Source organism: Argiope bruennichi, chromosome 1, assembly GCF_947563725.1.
Source record: "Argiope bruennichi chromosome 1, qqArgBrue1.1, whole genome shotgun sequence".
Classification (NCBI taxonomy): Eukaryota; Metazoa; Arthropoda; class Arachnida; order Araneae; family Araneidae; genus Argiope; species Argiope bruennichi.
This window is the reverse complement of record NC_079151.1, coordinates 106,774,910-106,799,340: the sequence shown is the minus strand read 5'-3', so window position 1 is coordinate 106,799,340 and position 24,431 is coordinate 106,774,910. Positions and strand designations below refer to the sequence as shown.

The window sequence follows — 24,431 nt, the reverse complement described above, 5'->3', positions numbered from 1 at the left end:
AATAAGTGCTACATTTTAGATTCCTTAGTGATACATATCAAGATTCATAAGAGATATATATGGATCATTTTATTCTAACTATGCTGGAGGGGGGTTGAAAAATTTATTTAAATGCTTTAACAAACTTTTTTTTCTTTTTTTCTATGCACAGGTCCAACGTTCGTGTACATCGAAGACAGGACTACAAAACCTACAGGAGAAGACGTCGGTATTATTTCAAAATTAAGTTTGCATTGTGTTCCCAGTGGTTGGTTCGTGTCTGGCAGTATCTCTTGGTTTAAAGATGGCGTTCTTATTGAAGATCCGCCCTACGAAATTAATATGAATCGCCTCACTTTGTCTCTTAAGCCAACTAGAAATCTTATGGATATCTTGAGATTTCAAGGATATTATTGGTGTTCAGTTGACCAAGTATATTCCTACAAGCAAATTTTCTCCCCTAAAGTTTTGTTTAGTTTTCCAGGTATATGTGCTCATTTTATTTTCTAATTATTCAAGTTGCCTTCATTGCTTTCTTATATTATACAAAGCTCAAAAATTTCTATTTCGGAATTTGACAAATTTTTACTTTTTGGACTATTCTCTGAGTCTGAAAAACACATTTTTGAAAATAAATCAGTTTGTCTGTGAGTAGAATAACTCAAAATCGCTTTAAGCTGAAATTTAACCCGTGGTCTTTTTATCATATTTGCAGATTTGTATCATTTTTTTTATAAAAACCATTCATAGGAAAATCTATCTAACTAAATGTATAAGTGAACATGATAATTACAAAATATAAAGAGTTGGACAGCTAAAATTTGATATGCAGATTTAGCAACTGAATGTCGTAATGTTCGAATGCCATATTGAATTTTGACTCCGTAAAGCCATTTAACCTCTGTAACTCTGTACTTTCACATGCATGTAAACACAGAAACTCAAAAACGGCATCGATTCAAATGAATGAAATTCAGTATATGATCTTGCTTCAAAAATTGTTGTAGAATGTTGAATTTTGATTTTAATCTTTCAAAAAAAAAAAAAAAGATGTTCAAAATGCATATTTGGTTTTCTTTATCATATTACAAAGCACAAGATTCTCATTTTCAAAACTGAGAAACAAATTCTGATTATTCGTGACATTCATGGACTTGCTAAGGTCTACAATTTTATACAGAAGGAGAGAAGCTATCATCTTTAGTAAAAAATATGTGGCAAAATTTCGGGGAGGAAATATAATATTCGGAATCAACTTCCTGATAAAAATATTAGTCATAAAATCTCGAAATGGAATTTTGCAGATTTTTTTTTCCTTTATATTTTACGTTGCTAAAAATTTTCAAAGTCTTATGGTCAGAAGAAATATTTAATGAACGTTAACAAATAATGTTTGTTTGCAACGAAATATATATGTATATATATTTCCTGCGGTCGCAGTTAATAAATAATTTTATCCTTATTTTTTTTGTTTTATAATTTAAAAAACATGAATTATGTCAACAAAATAATGTTTTTAAAAAATCAAGTTGGAATTTAAATTTAAAAATATTTAAACTAAATAGAAACAATTCTTCGTTATAAAAATTCCATTTAACTTTCAATATATTATCAAATTATCATACAAAATATATTACATGCTTACTTGCTAATATTGATGCCTGTCATTTCCCCTTATCTTTTAGGCTTACACACATTTGTTTTGCATATGAAATCTGAAGTTTCAGAGATCAGTAACTGCTCTCATTCTATATCACTTAAACTCCCTTATATTGATTTACTGAATAAGCATTTGTTGGAAATCTTACCAAATGGATCCGTAGCTGTTTTAAGGGATGCTTCATGCACTAGGTGAGCAGTTTCGATTTCTTTTTATTACTTACTAGCCGCCTTTGGCGACCAGCCGGTTCGCCAATCTTAATGTTCGTAAAAATTTTAATAATTAAATATTTTATGCAATTCCAACTTTAATAGATTCTTCAGCGAAATATTTTAAAACTTCAAATTTTGATAGTCATATAATTCACTCATAATATTATAAAGGCCTTCAGTCATAACGTGATATGTATCTCTTTAATTTTCTGTTACCCCTCGTAGAATTTATGCTTTAAATGAAAGTGTAAATGATTAATCTGCAATTAATATAATAATATTTTTTACTGAAACAAAGCATTTTTTTTAATAATATGATTACTGATAATAGAGTCACTGAGCGTTTAAACTTTATGGGCACTAAAGAATATCTTTCTTAATTTATGTAATATCTCAAGAATTTGTCAACAAAATTTTCTCAGATTCATCATGAACAGATCGATTAATGAACAATGTTTCATTTTAAATGCATTAAACACTAAGAAAATAAAATGAATCGTTTAAAATAATCGGTCTAAAACAGCTTTAAAAAAACTACTTAAAAAACGATGTACTTAAAACTATAAGCATATACAAAAAAATATATAACTAACATAAATACAATTTAATTACAAAAGTACACAACTAACCTAAAAATAATTTAAATCATTGAAAACAGGTTAAAAAAACTACTTAAAAAACGATGTACTTAAAACTATAAGCATATACAAAAAATATATAACTAACATAAATACAATTTACTTACAAAAGCATGCAACTCACCTAAAAATAATTTAAATCATCCGTTGAAAGTGGTTGTCATGACAACAATCAGAACAATGCGCATGCGTGAATTTTCTTCGCCAGTTAGGTAACGCAAATGCATGAATTTTTCTACGGCAGTTGGGGTAACGCTAGGCAGATTATACATTTTTAATTTCCTTTATTCTGTGTTATTTTAATTCAGAAGTACTTCGGAATGAATCTGAAACATCGATTCATTAACAATGTTTAATTTTAAATGCATAAAACATTAAGAAAATAAACAGAATCGTTTAAAACAATCCGCCGAAAAATATTAACCCTAGCCTCATTACTGTTGGGAGAAAAAAGAAACGGAAGCCTTACTCATTTGGCGGTGGGGGAAATGGAAGATTTTTTTGGCGGGAAAGTTAGTTTTTAATTAATAATTAAAATTCTAATTAAAATTTCAAAAAAGGGACCCCAGGTGCACATTCCCGACCTCTAAGGTATACATGTACCAAATTTGATAGCTGTATGTCAAATGACCTGGCCTGTAGAGCGCCAACACACACACACACACACACACACACACACACACACACACACACACACATTGAACTTTATTATAAGTATAGATAAAACCTTTTTTACTTTTATTAATAAGCTGAGTGATCATAATGATTTAAAAGAAATCATGCTTCAAACGAGGTTTTAGCTATCTTGTTTTTAAAAGTCTTATTACTTTAGACATAAATCTAACTTTTTGAAAAGAGAAATCTTAGTATACATCTCCAAAAGAAACATAAACACTTTTATATATATCAGAAAATATACAGGAGGATGCCATAATATTTTTTTTCGAATTAATAGATGTCAAAAAAAAAATTCATTGGATGAAATCCTAATGAGTCATTTTAAAAAAATAGTATTTGAAGTATATTTTCCCTTTTTAAAAACGAGAATATAACTTATAAACTGTAAAAAAAAAAAAAAACCCATAGAAAACTATTATTTGATTAATCGTTTGTTGTACAATGTGGTAGAATCATAGAAAAATAATGCTTGAGGAATCGTTTGTTGCATAATGTAGTACGTGATAATCAAAAATATATATGATAAGAAATTCATGTTTATTAGAGTATCGTTAACGCAGTAATATATTGAGATAAAATTGTAGTATTTTTTTTTTTTTTTTGGAAATATTTGTGTGGAATTTTAAAGATTTTGCAAAATAATTTTCAAGAACATTTGTATGATGCATATAAAAAACGCGGATATTAAAGTAGAAACAAAATGGTTCACACAGAAGATTATAGCTTGCTATTAAAAACTCACAAGTGGCTACCAAATTTTCGTATTTTTTTTTAACTTTGCAGAAAAGTATAAGATAAATCCAGTTTTTGTCTTCTTTCTTTTCTTTTTGGCCCAATGACTCGAATCAAGAGGATTCTATAATCCTTAAAATTCTCATAGTGCCACTAAATTTTAAAAATTATTTTTTAAAAAATGTACATTTCATTAGGTTTGCGACATTGTAGAAGGCGAGTTATCTAAGTAAATGTCTTACAATCTGATGGAAAAAAATATAAATACAAAATAGTTTTAAAAAAAAGATCTCTTAATACAATAGCATTCACAGCACGTATTTTAAATGAACAGAAAGTTAACTTCTCCTGTATTTTGTATTTTTTCATCGTAACTTTTTTCTTCACATTTCACAATTTATGTCATATTCTTCTTATCATTTTTACTATATTTTGTTCAAATATTTAATGCTAGTTTTATCTTATAGTTCTGAACTGCATTATTACGATCACATCTACTTTTCGGAAGAGTTGGGAGGTGCGAATGAAATAAGAAAAATTATTGAAAATAGTTTCACATATGGAAATGATGTCCTGTTAGAATTGCTGGAACAACTTCAAGTGAATAAGGAAGACATATCCATAAGGAGTACAAGTAAGAAATATTATATGTGTTCAAATTGTTAAGAAAGATAGAAAACACAAAAAGAAACGACAAACCCATAAGAATATATGATAGGGAATGTTGCCCGGAGGATCTAGGAGATAAATAAAGCATGCATACATCCTGTAAAGTAAAATGTAACCTTTAAATATTTATGTTCCAGTGCATATTTATTGCGGTACACTTCTATTTAGTACAACTACACATACAATCATTATCTGACCTTTCCATTGCTACTCATGACTCTATTCATTCAGCACATGTCTATTCTTTTTGTATTCATAAATTGTTGAAAGAATCCTTTAAAAGGAATTAGCTCTCGTGTTAATAATTTGATTTAAACAAGTTCATTTGTTTTTCAGTTCATCTTAAAAATAAATCGTTACCTCAAATTTGTTTTACATTTTTTTATTTGTTGCAATTATGCAAGTAAGTTCTAATTTATTAATTACAATATTATGTAAAATTTTGTAGGAAAATTAAATTTTAAATAATGAAGGTTTTTACTAATATTTAAATTACCTTATATTGCCTATTTATATTCAATTTCAAATGAAAAAAAAATTGTTTATTTATCAGCTAAATGTTTAAGAGAAAAATCTTATCACAACAAATGCATCCTCAACTGGCCTGAGACTCCTATAGGACAAAGTGCCTTACCAGAAGAAATTTGCGTCACAGGTAAATAAAGAGAATATATTATAGAATTGCTTTTGTTAATCATGGCATTTCCTATAGTAATTTTTTCTGCATTTATCATCTATCCTTTTTAATATAATTAAATTTATTATATTAGCATTAGACATTAAAAGTATGTACAGAAGTGTAGAACATTTAAAAGAAAAATATTAAGAATCTCAGTTATTTATTAACAAAATTTTACTCTAAAGACTTCTGGTACCTTGCATATTATCATTTATAGCATATCAGCTCAAATTAAACAATATGACCTTTCGTGTTTTATGCAAATATTAGCATATCGTGAGTTTTAAAAAATATTTTGAATAATTTTCGTGATTATTATTGTAAGATATAAAAATTGAAATTCGTTTAATTATGTCAGTGAAATGCGGTAAGATTTCATTTTTTCATGTCAAAATGTTCGAATTATGCAATTTCACAATTTGCGTATATGTAAATTTTTCTAGGTATTTTGATATGCGAATAAACTCTTTTTTTAACTTAGTCGTGTAGAATAACTTCTTAAAGATAAATATCATAGAGACTTGATAAAATTACCACTATCACTAAAGGTTATTAAATTTTGTGTCGAAAGGGAATTAATGAAGACTTTAATGACGCTTTATTTATAATTCAAAAAGATTTGCTCTTTGTATAACATTACTAAATATATTTTGAGCTCTTTTCAACTGCAGAAAATATGTTTCCATTATCAGGAAGGGATTATGTTATATGCAAAGTATTGCTTAGAGGCTCTGCAACTTTGGGGCCTAGAGATTTTTTTGTGGTAATTTCAGGGGAATTAAATTTGCATTTCCATTTAATTTGGAAAACCATGCACTCAAATGTATCCAAAATGATCTCATATATTCTTTAAATTTCAAATCACCATTCTTAATATTCGCTGGAATATTAAGAATATTCCAGCGTAGAATATTAATATTCTTTTAAATATTTATTAGAATATTTAAAAAATATTCTAATAAATTTGTATCAAATCTAAAAAAAGCATCAGATTCTGAATTTATTTTAAAATTATAAATTATCTTTTTTTCTTAGCCGACGGTGATGCTTTAGAACGGAAATGTTTAGGAGATTTTGATGTTGGGGCATTTTGGAGTCCAGTGGAAAAAGACTGTAGTGTTGTTGTTCATTCTGATCTAACCTTGAATCTTCAAAAGTTAGCTCGAGTAAGTTGTCGGTTTGAAATGAATAAATAATTACTTTTATACTTGAGTATTTGGAATCTTAGCGCAAACATTCTAATATTTCCGTTTTCTCACACTTCATTATTTAGATACTGTTAAAAAATTTACTCAATAATTAGATGAAAATATTAAAAAAAATTATAACCTGAATTTATTAAACAGATACGTACAGTTAGATTTGTCACTAGTAAACCAGGAAGGGTGAACGATATGAGACATTTGAACTATCATTTCTTTACTTTGACAATACAAATGTATTGCATTTTTATATGAGGAAGATTCGTAGTAAAACAAATATATAATTTGGCCTCATTACGATACATACAACATAAATCGTCCGTATATCTATTCGTTCCTTGTTACTGAAATATCTCATTCTATTAGCTACTAGACAAGTATAAAAATTTGACCAGTATTTCAGCACTTCACTGAGATATCTTAAATGTTCAGTTTATCAAGTTTCTCTTTACTTTTATATAAAGTGATGTCGCAATTATTGAATAACCAAAGTGGACAACATTATGCATGATCAATAAACTTCTTTGAACTCATGATGATTGAATGATATTTTATTAAAAAAAATATTTAAGTATGAGGGTTTTTCTTTTTTGAATAATTTTAATTTCTGAAATAAATGTTTTTATCTTAATGTGTGATTAGTCCCTCTAAAATTAAAAATAAATTTATTTCTACAAATTTTGTGAATAGAAATGTGAATATTTATATAATGTAAGACTATCATTTTACCAATTGACATCTAAAACTTTTTTTATGCTATGCAGAACGTATAAAAATTTAATTTCTAACTTTTTACTACTAACCTCCACAGAAACCAAAGTTTCTTCATAGAAATTCTGCCTCATTTAATGAAAATGGAAGTATATGTCTGTTCGATGTAATATTTATGGAAATAAAAACATTTCATTTTTTGAGACACCCTGTAGATGTGTAAAGTTTTCATTACCACTTCATTTAGAACGAAATTACCTTATATTAAAGCGCTCCCCTACTTGCCTTTTTCCAATGAACTATAATATTTCATTTCATCATAAAATATGTTCATTCCTCTCTTTGAAATAATAAAACATCTGGAGTTTAATTTTAAGTTCACTTTCTTCGACTTGATTTTTAAGGAAAATAAACCCAATTTCATGCCCAAAATTTGAAAAATGAATGGTAATTAATAAAATTCTGAAATGGTTAAAAATGAATGCTTCTGCCTTTTTAAATACTAAAGCAAATGCACAATAAAATAAATGTATACTTTCTTCTATAATAAAAATTAATATTTCGAAAAAAAATTTATAGACAAACTTGTAAAAAGTTTATACCTAAAATAAATTTATTAATATTTAAAATTAATATTTCTATTTAAATCTTAAACATAAAATCTTTATGAAAGTTAATTAGTTAATTAAGAATGTTAATTAATCAAAGATAATAGTTTCAGGATATGAAATAACTTTACTTTATTTGATTTAAATCTTCTAAAATAACGGAACTAAGATAATGCATATAATATCTTGTTTTAGGTGCTTAAACTTATTTTACTTTACAATTATTCCATGCTTTTATTTAAGATGTATATTTAATGATCATTTTTTTAGACAAACATAACTTCGGACAACATTTTGAATTCATCTCTTGATATGGAAATCCTTACGGCAACCTCGAAGGATCTAAAGTCAATGGATGTTCAGTATGTGGCACAAATTCTAAGAAACATGGAGAACATTCCTGATATTAAACCTCAAGTGAGTCATTTCCAAAGATTAAGTGGCTGATTTAAAATAATAACATCAGTCAAAGTTTTGGGAAATTTATTCTCTATCTTCATACATTTATAATTGCTTGAATATTGAAACTTTATTCTTAATATGTTGTTTATCGAAAGTGTGCCTTCTTGATTTAAAAGGCAGATGGGGAAAGGAGTAGAAATGAGAACTACTGAAAAACGAATTTGTTAACGACGTCTGGAGACAATCACTGGTGATGCTACTTTTTAAAAAAGTCATGTTTACTTAACAACCATAATTCTTATTTATTTGTACATCATAATCCACTAACACCAGCTTACATACCTAGCAGATAGGTTATCGATTAAAATTTGAGATTGCTTAGAAGGCAGATGCTTAGTAGAATCTGTATTCTTTCTATTCGGTTAAGTGTTCGCATGCTTATGAGATACCTTGCAAGTGTTTTTTTTTTGCTATCTTTCTCCAGAAATTAGGACTTGAATATTGTTCCAAAAAATGAAGAATCAGTTTATTTCATGGATAAGTACATAATAAATTGCTTTCAACAGTAACGTTAAAAGATTTCATCGGCGCTAGTTATATCCTTCACTCGATCGAATGTGATGCATTTCTGTAGCCACTGTGGCGCATTGCGAAGAGCGAGGATAGAACCTGGGACCTTGTAGTTCATAGTCCAGTAACATGACCATGATACAAAAGCAATTGCTCGAGTAGCGTAGCTGTTAACTGGCTTATAAGCTTTCACCACAGACTCTCCCTCCAATGAGTCGGAGGTGAGAAGAACGATATGGCTGTTGAGCGATGATGTATTTAGCTGTTGATTCTAATGCTCCTGTACTCATTTGAGTAGCACCAAGCGTTATGGCGAGCGTGTGTGGGTGATAGGTTGCTGATGCTGTTGCTGCGTCAAGTAAGTCTGACGACTTTGCGTTGCTGATAGATGGCGCCACAACAGCTGTACGAAGGTTAAAGGTTCATCGTCCGAGGTCACCAATGTGGTAGATTGCGATGAGCGAGGATAGAACCTGGGACCTTGTGGTTCGCAGTCAAGTAACATGACCATAATACAAAAGCAATTGCTCGAGTAGCGTAGCTGTTAACTGGCTTATAAGCTTTCACAACACCACCATGCTCATCAGATTTTACGTGCTCGGATTTTATCTTCTGTGGGAACTTTAAGAGATTTGAGTATGAAAGTATAATTGAGTTCGACCAAAATCTAATGGTCAGACTTAAGTTATTGCTAAAAATGTGCATTGCGTCGAAATGCTGTGATTTTTATAAGTATACACCAGTCTTTATATCACCGTTACCAATTATAGATTATATTATTATTGGTTTTCACAATTTTGAGCACTTATAAAAAGTTGAATTATAAAGATGTTTGTTTTGCTCTTATTTACTTGCTATTTATGTTTTCAATCATTTCTTACTCGCATCGTAGTACATATATCTATTAAAAAATCATTTCTTTTTGGGGGCAGGGTATTTATTTATTCTTGCCAAAGATTTTAGAATTATTCTGGATACAAAGTTTCATTATATACTTCTTCCTATATTATATTGAATTTGTTTTGCTTTATAGGTTCTTAGATCTGTCGTGAATACCATAGACAATGTCATAAGTGCAAAGATTTCAGCATCAGATAGAAGAATTACTTTATCAAATACTTCCAGTAGGTAGGTAACAAACATTTCTTTTTTTCCCTAAGAATTCAATTCTCAAAATCAAAAACAAAGTAATATGTAATCGATAAAAGTTTATATGAACCATTTAATGTCATTTTATATTTAGCCTTCTTTTTAAATTTCAGTAAATCATATAGCTTCATAAACTATTTTTACACTTTACCAATCTTTCAATCGCTTATTTCCCATTACGCTAAAGCTAACATTGATTCTTATAATTTATATAAAAAATATTTCGAAGGCACCTAATAAAGAATGTTACAAAATGTAAAGATCCTTTACAAAAATGTAAAGATCCAGGAGTTACAAAATATAGTCCCACAAATCAAAATCTTTTCGACATTTTATTGTACTAAGATATCTAAATGTTTATATAACTTTCACTCTGTGCTAATATAATTTTAAAATTAATTATAATGATTATAATATCGATTTATATAATTATGTTGCATAAATACTTAGCATATTATATTTCCATTTATGATAAAATGTGCCACGCCACTTCATATATATATCTATCATATATCTTCTTCATATCATATTCATATTGCCCTTAAGTTTATGAAAATATATTTTCCTATCTGAATTTATTTGTTTCTTGAATAATGTATTTCTAGTTGTTACATCAAAATTTTAATAAGGCTTCTGATTCTTTTCATTATCTTTTAAATTGCTTTTAATTTATTTAATATTACTTTGATTTACTAAAGAATATATTTATTCGTTAGCTTTATTAAAGTGAAACCAATATAATATATGCTATAATTTTTATTATAATACATCTAATTAATATTATTTAAATTATGTGTTACGTTACATTTTTTAAATTTGCAAATAAATATATCACCAGGAATGTTAGGAAAATATTTATGAAAAAAAAATTCAATACTATATGTTAAAGGATTGAAATGGCCATCCATATTTTCATAGATCACGCTCTTAGTAAACTCACAATTATGAATTGGAAACTTGAAAGTTGTTTTCATAAATAATGGTGTTTGTCCATCGCATTATAATAACCGAAAATGAAACAATAACCCATTTTTTCTATTCAAAAACGTTGCACTAAATGTAAATACTACGTAAGATATTATATCAATTGTTAATTAAAATTCTTTAATCCTTTTTTTCTTTCAGGATATCTTCTGCCATGGAAAACATAGCAACGAACTTACAAACCGATGGTCAAGTTGTCAAAGAAGCTGGGAATAACATTGCTGTTTGCGTTATGCCGTTCTCTTCCAATATAACTCTCATTCCTACAGGAGGTGTCTTGGAAAACTGGGGTTCCAATGTTACCACTTTATTCAATGACAGCGATCGAGATCCATACTCCCATTTCGAAACTTTCGAAGCTGCAGTGCTTTTACCAGATAATCTGTTAGCACAAAAGCAAAGTAGCAATTTGTCTAACATTCCTATCATCATTCGTAGAAATATCAACTTTTTGAAGGACATAGAAGTCATCAGTCCAGTAATTGATGTTTCGGTTGGACATGAACCTGTTTATGATGTTGATCCTCCATTAGAACTGTTTTTTAAGGTTCCAAAGGTAACGATTTCATTTAATATTCTGTTACATTATTGTACTGAATATCTTCGAATTGCATCTTAGTTCTTAGTAAATGTGCTTAAATACATTAAATTTTCTTTAAATATATGTTTTTACTTCTGATTATTTTTCTTTACAAAAAGTATCAAATATTCTATTTTTATAAGAATTATAATTATTTAGCTTTTAACTGGTCATCTAAACAATTGATTAAGCCTCAACAATTTTTCATTGGTTTTTGGAACATTCTTAATTGAATTTGACTAAAAATGTTGTTGCTTTCAAATATGAAAACAATTTTTCACCCTCAACTGTACTTTTTGAGACTGTAGTTAAGCGAACAAATTAATCCTCACACATATAATCATAAGAAATGGAAGAAAGAAAGACTATTTGTTTCTGTTCTTTCACAGGAAGTCATGTGGTAGATGAAAAAATATGTTACTATAGCTTTGTTTTTGGAATGGGTAACTTCCTGGAATACCAATAGATAATTTGTACAGACTTAACACTAGTCAAGATTACCTTAATCTATTTGAAAGGATGTGTTTGAGCCTGCGGGATAACAGAGCCAAATGATAGCCACTATATATGAAAAGAGTAGAAACATGATTGAAGAAAAGATGATATTCGAAAAACCTTTAGTCATTCAAGGCAGAATCATGTTGCCATCGCTGCTTATAACGCTAGATTAAGAAAACGAAGGTCAAAAATGCAGACCATAAATACAAAAATGAACCCATTTAAGTCATAATTTTTGTTGATGCTCATATCAAGTACTCCGTAAACAATCTTTATTTCATGATGAGATAAGGAGAAAAGCATACCTCATTTGTACTTGTTGTCAAGAATTTTCTGGGAAACCACAAAGCTGGAAACTATGTATATTTAGTTAACAAGCCGCTTAACAGTAATTGAGCATGAAAGTTCGTTACTTGCACAGCTGTGTGGATATTTTCGGTGAAAATTGAGAAGTTATTTGGGATGGATAAGGTAGGTGAATGACTTCACCAGGTCATAAAGATACCGAAGGACAGATCCAAAGCCGATAATCATATGAAGGCAGATTAAAGTTGGAAATTGGCTAAAAGACTGTGTAAACGAAGTTTTCAAATGACAGAAGGTTTTTGAGTGGAACAAAATTGCTTTTGATTTTGTTTAAGTTTGATTGTTAAATAAATTTTAATTAAGCTATAGTAAATTTGCAGAAATGTCGGTGTCTCTTTTCTTATTAATTAAAATGTTTTACAAATTTATGAAAGAAAGAAGTTTTTTAATACAACGCTTATACCTTTAGCTTAATTCAAAGTATTAGAATAAATGCCTGTATTCTCATAATTTACGCATTTGAAGTTATGGACTAGAATCTACATTATATTTGTTTTTAGCTTTGGAAATATGCATCAACTCAATTTAAAATCCCCTGTATTAAGATAGATTAATTTAAAATGTCTTCATATTTTTCAAAAATATTTGTTTTAGTCACAACATTATTCAATTATTTAATAAAAAAAAGAATCATTATTTTGTTTTAAAAAAACGTATGGACAACATGATTACGAAATATATCTATTACCTATTCATAATTTGGAAAATTTGTTGGGATACTTTCGATACAAGAGACTTTTACGCACAACTTTCCTTTTTTTCCAGATCTCTCAAAAGCAAAAAACCGAATTTTTTCAATGCGTATTTTGGGACCAACGTTTGAATGACAATTATGGCGGCTGGTCTTATAAAGGTTGCTATTCCAGCTACGTCGACTCTACACATATGCGCTGTTTCTGCAACCACCTTACAAGCTTCGCTGTCATCTTGGTAATTTCTTTATTTTAAAATTCCTTTTACTTTTATGAAAATTATATCCTCGATAAAATAACTGCTTCATGATATTTAGAATATGATATTACTAAATGTATAGTTTTCTAAATATGAAATAGATGGTAGCCATACTTCTGCTTTGTTGTTAATTCTCACGAAAATTAATCTATTGCAATTTGCTTTTAATTTCAAAGTCATAATGAGATTTTCCAATCTCAGAAATGTTGCCTTTATTTCTTTAATAATAAATTCTCATTAATTTTGATTTTATGTATCTTCTACAAAAATTCTGTTTTGCTAACTATAAATAATTAAGTTTATACCTCCATTACAGGAACTGAAACCTGGAACTGAAATACTGAAAGTTCATCAGACATCACTGAGTATCATAACATATATTGGTTGTTCGCTGTCAATATTTGGCTTGGGAGTCATCATTGTCACATTCATCTCATTTAGGTATGATATTGAAAGTTTTTTCTAAGATTAAGAGCCTGTATTTGATTTTTAAAAAAAGATTGAAATTTATGGCATTATATTTAAATTGTTTTATTAAGCTCTCTTTATTCGATTCCCCAAATTCATATTTTTTATAATAGTTTAAATATTCCTAAATATGAATCAGTTAGACCTAAAGATAAAAAAATAAAAAAATGAAGCAACAATAAACTATTTTCCGATCTTTGCTCGAGTCACTCAAGAATTTTAATATTTGATATTTCATAAGGATTAAGTAAGAAAATTATTTATTTTTGTCATTTCACTTTTTCTTGAGAAAAATTATTTCCTAGAAATAAAAAACAACATGTTCTGAACTCTCGTAAGAAAATTTGTTGTGGATTGTGCAATCAAGCGAACATTATCATGTTTTGATGGAGGTATTTGAGGATTAATTTTATGTTTCTTCTTTTAGTGTTACATGAATTAAGACCAACTCCCCAGCAATATTCTCCAGAAATATATCTTCTCTGATATGTCGTTAATAGCTCCCACTGAGAGGCGCTCAAAAATGAGGATGAGAAATTTCCGGTATGGTGGTTAGTTCTCGTCGCCCTGGTGGGTAAAGAAAGAGGTGGGGATTGGATACCTCCGTTGATTACGGGACGTATTTCCCTATGGAATGGTTGTGCCGTGACCGGTGATGACTCTTAGGACTACACTTCCCGCCAATGGCGCTGTTGTGGTGATCCGGTCATTCAGTTTTATTAGAGTGCCTGTGAGCGGGCCGGAATAGTCAGTTAATGGTTACCCTATGTTGTTAATGGTGAAAATGAAAGCTGACTAATGAATCTCTTAAAAACAATTGTCCTTCTTCCCTTATAGTGTCAGTAAGTTTAAAAGAGCAATCACTTGCTATTGATATTTATTGAAATTTTTGCATCGACATCATTTAAAAAATTTTCTGTTTTTGTCAATAAATCTTATGGGAAGAGTCTTTTTTTTTCCCTGTGCAAAATATAGAAAGAGAGAATATAGTAATCGTAAAGAAAATTTTGACTGGATATTTTTCTATGTTAGACCTTCTCTTTTTAGTCTTTTCCGAGTTCGAAAACAGAATATTTAAAATAATGTCTACTTGCCCATTTGTGAATATGATTCATAAAGATGAAAATTTGCGTAAGGCTTTATCAGTATATTTGTAAATGTGCATTGAATGCCAAATTCGTATTAGGGTGACTATCTGTTTGTATATCTATTCGCATGTATGTAAATGCAATAATTTAAAAATAACACATGCTAGATGCATGAATTTTATTATTAATTTATATCAAAAATGCAAATTAATAATTACATTTTAGGCCAAATCAACCTGTTTCAAAAGGTAATTTTAAAAATGCATACTCATTATATTACAAGAATAGATAAAAACATGCCAAATGTGGAAGTATAAAAAACAGTGAAGGGGTGGCATCAATTCTATTATTAATTCTCAAATATGGAATTCCTCCAAGCTTTTGTGCATGCACCAGAAGGCGTTTTCGCTTAAATAAAGTAAAGTTGAGAGAAGATGCGCCTAAAGGGACGGAAGTCCTGTAAAGTCCTAAAACAATTTTGGAAACAAACACATCTTGGCGGAATGAAATCGTTTGAAAATGTTAGTTTCGATATTGAAATGAACAGCACTGATTATTTTTTATGCCAGTCTTGCAATTAACATTATATTTGTTGGAGTTTTCCATTACAAACATATTGAAGTTTCGCATTCTGCAAGAAGTAAAAGCATTTTTCACCATATCTATTTGAAGAGATTTTCAGATCTCACTAAATGATAAAGGAAGATATTTTGCAGGCCTGCGATGGCCTGGTTGTAAGATCTCGGCTTCGGAACTGGAGGGTCTCAGGTGCGAGATCCGATTCCAATGAAGAACCGTCGTGTAAGCAAATCTGGTGCATGTTAAATATGCCGGGTCAAATCCTCCCCCCGGTGTGGTGCGAATGCTTTCAGAGGGGCCCCAGCTCAGATATCACTCTCGTCATCTGACTGTCATTCAAAGTTGCAAACTGAGTCTCAAAAAGCGAACTCAGTCTCAAAAATAGCCTTAGCATTGTTTTAAAATGGGGCGTTAATACAACTGAACTGTGCAAGAGATTTCGCTGGATAATGATAATGTATTTTTATTTCAACTTTATGAATTTTTCAGTGCATTTTAAGATGTGTAATCATATGAAAATGTAAAATAAACAGTGGCAAAACAAAGATGAACAGGAGTTTACTTTTCCACAATAAGCAACTTTTGAAATTGGATTATGTGTGTATGGGAGAAATAATTTAGCGATTATTTATAATAAACATTTCAGAACGTAAGTTAATTCCGCATAAAACATACTGTAACATTCCAATTTTTCCCAGTACTGATAAGACATTTACAGCCAGCTGTTCGTCGCTGTTAATTACTAAACTCCTCGAGATAGCCAGATGATGGATCTTTTCACCTGGGTGGTCTCATATCTGTTCATTAGCGACTACAGTGAAAGACCACATGTGGGAATTCCTCGTCCAAGAGATATTGATAGTACCTTCAAAGAGAAAGGGGTGTCCAAACATCTGGATGCTAAATCTTTCTCATTGTGAAAGGACTATGATAACTCCGTATTCCAGAATAGTCAGTTATGAAAGGTGCATCAATAAAAGGACCTTCCCACGACCCACTGGCGCCGCTAAGGGAGCATATTGCAGAACCCCGATTGGCCGAAAGAGAGCTCAAATGGCTAATGTAAATTAAGAGACGGAGATTGTCGCCGAAATAAAGTGCGGAGATTTTTTTAGAGAGAGGAGAAGAAACGAATTGCAGGAGACTGTTGGACTACGCCCACGTGTTCGGAGTCCGAGAACTACCCCTGGAGTGGTGGTGTTGACTAACAATCTGGTAGTTCCCTGTGGTGGTGTTTCTCCGTATTGATGGAGAACTAAATTTCAAGATAAACCTTCAACTTCGACTGTTATGTCTCCTACCACAGGTATAAATAACTCTTTATTTAACCAAGATTAGAAAAAGTTGTTCTTTTGTATATATAGGGCTGTAAAATAAAGAATTGTCTGGACATTCTGCTTCGTTATTTGATCCGTCTAGATCAAGACATTACAATACATAAAAGCATCTCAAACATAAAATAATTATTTGTATTCAATGTCAATTACTTTTAATGATTTAAAATATTCTGATACAAAGATATAATCATTATATTTTCACAGTATTTACTCCTTTCTTTGTTTATACAGAAAATGGAGGAAAGATGTGAAGCACAAAGTGTTATTTAACCTGTCACTCGCCTTGATATCATTTCTCCTCATTTTCTTGATCGGCATCGAGAAAACAGAATCGAGATACGGATGCATGACCGTCGCTGTCCTTCTGCACTTCTTCATGCTCGCCTCTTTCACCTGGATGCTCGTGGAAGCTTTCATGCAGTACCTTAGTCTGGTGAAAGTGATCGGAACGTACATTCCTCGCTTGATTCAGAAAGCGATGATATTTGCTTGGGGTATGTACTTCGATTCATTGGATTTTTAATACTTGTGTAGGTTTTATGAAAATTTTATTATTGTGGCAATGATCACAAATCAGATTTACGCGTATATAACATTTTTTTAAACTGACCTGAGTATTACTTTGTCGTTTCATATAACGGAGGAGCCAGTTCAAAAATATGTATTAATTTTATTTATTATTTTTCCGTTATTTGGAGTAAAGAGCGGAACAAAACCCAAAAATTTTTATATTTTAATTTGAAAGTTGATAACATGTGATATGTTCCAATTTTTTTATAATTTTATTCTGTTAACACACAAATATTTTTGTCTGATGCTAAGTAAAATCTTGGTTCAAAGTGTTGAAAATTTCTGCCATGGCTTCATCTTTTATGAATAACACTGTTAATTTTCTCAAATGGGAGCTACTTAACAATTGATAATGCTTTTAAGTGAACATTTTATAATTTAAATTAGTTTGCTATAATTACAAACTAATTTCTTTAGAATTGTAAGATTTATATTAAGTGACAAAGGAAATGTTAAATGTTTCATAGCATATTTTTAAAACTGTTTCTAAAATTTATTGATATGCAATTGGGAATTTATGAGATTATGAATCCTTATTTCAAAACTTAATGAAAATAAGACACATAAATGGCATTATTCTCTGCAAATATTTATTAATATGCAACAAAAAGTTTGTAATGCAATAAAAAGGATTTTTTTAATAAACTAAAATACAATTAGGTACTTGGATTTTTTTATTTTTATGTATTATTAGATTTTATAACCTTTTATCTTTGATGACATTTAATATTAGATATTATAACTGTTCTATAATTTATCTTTTTCAGGAGTACCTCTCACAATTGTTGGAATAGTTTTAAGTATAAATTACGATTTGTATAATAGCAGGCATAAATAGTGAGTGTGATGTTTTTTTCTTTTATGGTGCCTTTTATTAGTGCTTTGGATTAACGTAGAATGCAATTAAAATATAATAATATATACTTATAAATTATCTTAAAGACATAAAATAAGGTATCCAAAAAATCTTTGAGGATTGATCTTATCTTACAAAAATTTACAATACTATTATTTCCTCACTACATTAATAAAACTGTGCAAACATTTTGATTCGTTTAATACAAAATCAATATAAAACTATATATAAAAAGTCATGATATTTTAGGGAGACTTTACAATTTTCTCAAGATGTTTTCACTACTATATTTAAAACAAATAAAAGGATTTTTTTTTTAAAAAAATTCTTCTGATATATTCATATTTTTCTAATCTAATAATATTTTTGTTTCTATGTTATATCTCTTTGACGTTTTTCGCCGTACCTTGAGTTTTATTGCTTATTTTATCGAATTTTTTTAACTTTTCTATTTTAGGAAGTTATTAAGAACGGTATAGATTTTATATTAGAACTGTGATACAGTTGATAGATAGTCTTTACATTTAATTTCTAAATAAAAAAGATTGAATAGAATAATTGTTTAGTAAACTAGCATATTTCTCTTGAAAAAGTTAGAAAATTTCATCGGAAGATGCTAAAAGATTGTATATTATGGGTGAAATTCTTTTGTGAAAAAGAATTAAAAATGAGAGGATTAAATGAAAGAAATAATATAATTTTTTTTTCAAAATCGTGAAAAGATTTTGAAAATCAAGCTTATTTCTATGCAAGATAGGATATTTTAAACAAATTATCATTTCTTTAATACAAGTAAATAAAATGCTTTCAAAAGTGCTCAAATATGGGGAAAAAGGTTTTCATTTATTTCCTTACGGCAAATAAAATTTTAATTATTATTCATTTTTTGCAACAAAAGTACTTGAGAAAATTTTTAAAAGGCTAAAATATTTAAATAATATTTATAATATATTTTGCCGAGTTTGATTTTCTTGCATTAATTATTGCAGTTGCTGGTTATCGGACAATATATTCTACTTAGCAGTGGCTGCTCCCATATTATCAATGCTGGCTTTGAATTTTGTCATTTTTGCTTTGATTCTCTACTCTAACACTTGTGGAAGATCAACAAAGTACTTGAGAACAAATCAGAATGAAAGACAAGAGACGATAGCCAGAGCGAAAGCTGTATTTTGCGTTTCAATATTACTAGGTAAACATTATTGATTTTTGATTTATTTTTAGACACGTATTTTTATGTAATTTTTTTTAGTTCCTACAATTAGATATTATATAATATAAATTGGAATTATTAAGGATATATTTATAACTATAATATTCCAGATTTCTAATTTTTTTAAAAAATTTTTCCAATTTCGAAAATTTTGTTAAAAATTCTAGACTAAACCTTTCTAAAGTTTCACTCACTTGTAAATTTGACTTTATGATAAAGTATCTTTTATAGTATAAAATAAAATCAATTCTTAAAAGATAAAAAGTACTTTATAATTATTTTTTGTCTGAAAACAGCTCTCAACATCCTGTTAATGAAGATGTTAATGCGACTGTTTTACACATTATTCTTTATTTTTTAAAACGGTATTCTAATACTTCTGTCATAGATCCGTAAAATAAGAATCATCTTCATTTTTTTTAAAAAAGTTTTTTATTCTTTTCTTTCTAAATTTGATTCAAAAAATTGTCATAAAAAACCATCATAAGATGGTAATTTATTGAAGAAGTTTTTAAATTCTAATTTGATTTTTACCGTTTCTTAAAGGTTTGACATGGATATTTGGATTTCTAGCTGTTGAGGGAGCTAAATTGATATTCCAGTATTTATTTGCTATTACGACTACATTGCAAGGATTTTTCATTTTTATCTTTTTTGTAAGTATTACCATATTGTATTTTTTTTGTCTTTATTCAGGCTTGAAAAAAATTATGAGGTTCATATATTCTTTTGAAATGTATGCATTTTTCTTTCTTATCTATTTTATCGATTTTACCCTTGTGGGCCCTTGCAGTTTCACTTTTCGTTCCTTCCCTTTTTTCGCAAATTCAACAATTTTATATTCCTCCTCACCCCACCCCATCCCACAAAAAAGATAATATTTATCTTTGCACTATAATTGTGATCTTGTATATTTATCAATGCTTTTTGTTGTTGAAATTCTTAAAACAATAATCCTAAAATTGTAATGGAATTTCAATTATCCGAATTCCATTTATCTGGATTGGTCCAATTATTTTCATTGAAGGAGACCACTTTCACTGGGATTACCAATAGGGGTGGCTTCTCCTTCCAGTGCTCTCTAATAAAGTTGCTTGTGTTTTATTAACGGCATGCTTCTGGCTAATAGTAGTAACGACAGAGCCTATTGGCATGCAACTATTAATGATTTTTTGGCGATTAATCCAAGCATGCAGTTAATATACAATAACCAGCACACCGAATGTGTATTTTGGATTACTTTTTTCCAACCGGTTAAAATCAAAATTTGTAGTAACTTGTAGTAAAAATGTAGTAACAAAGTTACATATCGAATACCATATATTTAAGTCATTGCGTGTTTGATTTATCGCTTTTACATGTTTGTGAAATTACAGACCAACGGATGATCAATAGATGAGGGATAGATGAATCCATATTTGATTGGTATCTATTCTGTAGGTATTTTCGAGGTTAAATCCGTGGAACCAAATTCTTCCCCATCTAACTCTTTCGTTTTGCAGTTTTTATGTTAACTTATATTTGAATAGCTAGACACATCGACTTTCTCAAAATAAATGTCGTTTAAAATTTAATAAACCTACAAATCTGATGTAAAGATCGTATACCAAATTTTATCCTTCTAGTAGCTCAAAGCGTTTTTGGGTTATATTGTTTACAAACAGAAGTCATAATTTTAAAGAATGTTTTTTTCGAATTCAGGTGCGTTTTAAACGCATAGATTCCTCAAAATCTCCATTTCGAATTTTTTGACGACTACGATATTTTCTTTTTGCATACACCGTATATGAGAAAATAAAAGAAAAAAAAAACGCTGAATCATCTTCTGAAATCTTGATGGAAACTCATGGAAAGCCAATTTCTGCTACGATTATTTATCTCGGCCCTTCAGCAATAAACAATTTTATTCACTGTAAAATTTTAACTTTCTTATTATTTTCAGGTGTTCCGCCAAAAGAGCACAAGAGACCTTTGGTTGAATTTAGTGAGAACGGCTCCTAGTCCTGAAATTTCTCATATAACCGGTGGCACGGAGGTGACCAGCAGGGGACTTAATCACAGATCGGTTCAAAGCAGGCTAAGTCGAGTGACCTACAAGGCCAAGCTGTCCTACATTTCCTTCAATGGATGAATACGCTTCCAACTCCAAGGGTTCAAAAAATGTGAAATGGTATTTGAAAATGAAAACATGAATAACATTTCATCTTCTATAACTTTAAATACACTTTCGAAAAGGAGTGAGATTTGATTTGGTAATATAGAACAGAAGGCGTCAGTAAATGTCATATCCATACCAAAAAAAAAAATGTCATATCCATACCAAAAAAAAGTAAATTAATTTTTATGTTCGCTTTTTATCAAAGTGTCAAGCAAGTATCATGACAAAGATATACAATATAGGATTAAATATAAATTTTAAAGTGACTGCGGTAGTCAGCTATTTCCAAAAATCTATTTTCCGCATGTTCATGTTTTGAGAACAATAGAATGTATCAATACATCCAAGTTATTTTATATATTATTATTGAGTTTCATTAACAAAAGAAAATGTAATTAGATAGTGACATCGTCATTACTAGTGACGAGGATCTAGTATTTTGATGAATCAGTATTTTGACTCTGGAGGTTAAAATATTTAATAAGAATGTGCAAAATCAATCTTCAGATCTGCATGTCGTAAAAATTTATTAATCCCAGCCTTTTTTTTATTTTTATTTTAAGATGCTTCTTAAAGTTTGAAATCGTAAGTTATTTTTTTAGAATATAATTTATTTTCATATCTTTTTTTGTATTTTTAGTGGGATTTCGCAATGTAAATCTTGAATTCCTCCTTTTATTTATAAAATAAATGCTCTTGGATTAATTATCAGTCTTAAAAATAATTTTACTAAAAAAACTTCTTTAACAATAAGATTTTGTATTCCTATTTTGCCAGTTTTTAAGTAATTTAAATTTGATCGAAATAATGGCGAACCCTGAAGTAAAAAAGGGACTATAGATAGCTTAAAAATATTCGTATCTTTTAATTTATATATTCTTATTAGGATAAATAAATATCTACAATTGTAATAAACAATTACATCAAACAAATATGTGAACAAAATTAGAAATCTTGTCTAATAAACGCTCAAATGACTGAAAATAAAATAATTGCGATAAAATAACTGTTTTATGAATTTTGTCAAAAAAATAAATATTTTGATATTAAAATTATAATCTTCATTCACTAATTTCAATACAAATGATACATACCGTAATCCGAAATTTAATCACTGCAGCAATATGCAATTATTTTATCGATAGTATGCAATTGTTTTATCAATTAAAAAAGCTATCTTTGGTATTAATGAGACACATCAAATATTAAAAGAAAAGGTCTCATAATTGTGGGGTTTAATTGCCTTCATTCAAGTGGGTTTTAATTGCCTTCATTTTTTATTTAGTTTGCCAGCGTTGTATCGGGATATATACATATTTAAGCAAAACAAAGTTGAAAAGCTGTATTTATTTTGCATATTTATCTTTCTTTATGAAAATGATATTGGCTGGTACGGAACAGATGATAAAAATCGAAACAAATAGTTGTAAGAGGGGAGGGGGGATGAAACTAGAAAGCTTTCTTTAAACGTTGTCATTAGAATACACATTGGTTGAAAATAATTTTCACAATTCTTTATTTCCTAATTTGGCTCCTTGCCAAATCAGTAAAGAAGTAAAACTTTGCCGGCTTTTCAGTGAAGGAAATTTTTGTGTGCCTGAGAAAAACAATTAATTGAAAGCCATGAGATTACATATTTGGGTTGTTTTTATTTTAAATTAGAGAAAAATATTCAAATAAGGAACTTAAAAAATGCAAAGAACAAAACGGAAATAAAATGCTATACATGCTGGATACATTTTTTTAAAAAATTTAATTCTTAAATCCTTTGAAATGATTTCAAAATTCGTAACTTACATTAGAAGTACAATATAGATTTCTTCAGAACGCCACTTGTTTGTTCTTTTGATTTTGCATTATTATTATTAGAAATAATACCAAAAGCAAATGCACTGAAAAATCATCTGAAAATATGTAAAATTTTAAATAAAAAATCTTTCTACATTAAATTTTAAAATTTCAGCTTCGACTTGCATTGAATTATCATTACAGTTACTTGTGTGCTAAATTTCATGGCTGTAAGTGTTATTGATTGGATATTACAGGCATATACGCACAACTTCCTTTTTACAACTAAAGATACCTTCAGTTGTGTGTTCTGAAGGGGCAATATGCAACCAAATCAAGCAAACATTGATTCACATCCGTCTTCTGATTTCTCAAATTAGATTCATTTTATTATCACGCAATTTTGACGTCAAACTAAACAAGTCTTGAAAGCCAAGCTATACCCAGAAAATAAAAAATATAAGATCAATATCTGTCACACTAAAACTTACATAAAATAACCGAAACTCCTCATGTTATAAAATGTTTTCTTGAAAACTATTATTTTTATCATGCATAGATGCTTAAATGCACGAAAAAAATGAAGATTCAATTGAAATGCATTAAAAAAAATGAGAAAAAAATAATTTCTACACTTGGTTATTTATATTTTGAACTAAAAATATATTTAAAAGCTATATGACGTTAGTTGGTGTCTTAAAAGAGAAATCAAAGAAGATTTTAAATAAAGTATTATATTTTCTAAAGAATAATGTTGGAATGATATATTTATACATTGTTTTTATAGCATTCACTTATTTTATGTGATATCTTTGAATATTTCATGAGCATTTGTATTTAACATCATTCCATTGTAGAAAAATAAAATTATATTAAAATAAATGTTTTTTTGCTGTTTTCATTTGGCAGTTATTTTGTCGTCTCTTTGTGATTTTTTTGAGCATCATTCGAAGTTATATTTTTATAATTTTTTTTTGTATTTTTATAATTTAAATGAAGTTATTATCTCATTTACGTATGTTTAATGTACACCAGGAGATTTTTAAATCAATTTTTTTCATTAAAAAATTTTATTTTTGTAGTCGTTTAATTTTGATATCCATTTT

General features: G+C 28.9%; 1 protein-coding gene across 2 annotated transcripts in view; it reads left to right on the top strand.

Moving 5' to 3' along the window:
* The window catches only part of LOC129966790 (uncharacterized), a 65,644-nt gene extending 41,614 nt beyond the window's left edge, over nt 1–24,030 (top strand). For both annotated transcript variants that reach the window (XM_056081357.1, XM_056081365.1), the window contains 15 exons: nt 152–463; nt 1,665–1,830; nt 4,367–4,533; nt 5,122–5,223; nt 6,283–6,413; nt 8,039–8,185; nt 9,774–9,868; nt 11,015–11,429; nt 13,083–13,247; nt 13,585–13,709; nt 16,972–17,234; nt 18,078–18,147; nt 19,156–19,358; nt 19,926–20,035; nt 21,322–24,030. In XM_056081357.1, coding sequence (XP_055937332.1) covers nt 152–463; nt 1,665–1,830; nt 4,367–4,533; nt 5,122–5,223; nt 6,283–6,413; nt 8,039–8,185; nt 9,774–9,868; nt 11,015–11,429; nt 13,083–13,247; nt 13,585–13,709; nt 16,972–17,234; nt 18,078–18,147; nt 19,156–19,358; nt 19,926–20,035; nt 21,322–21,510 — 2,660 coding nt within the window. In that variant the 3' untranslated portion in view covers nt 21,511–24,030. The remainder of the gene's footprint in view (nt 1–151; nt 464–1,664; nt 1,831–4,366; nt 4,534–5,121; nt 5,224–6,282; nt 6,414–8,038; nt 8,186–9,773; nt 9,869–11,014; nt 11,430–13,082; nt 13,248–13,584; nt 13,710–16,971; nt 17,235–18,077; nt 18,148–19,155; nt 19,359–19,925; nt 20,036–21,321) is intronic.
* Nucleotides 24,031–24,431: the final 401 nt, after the last annotated feature.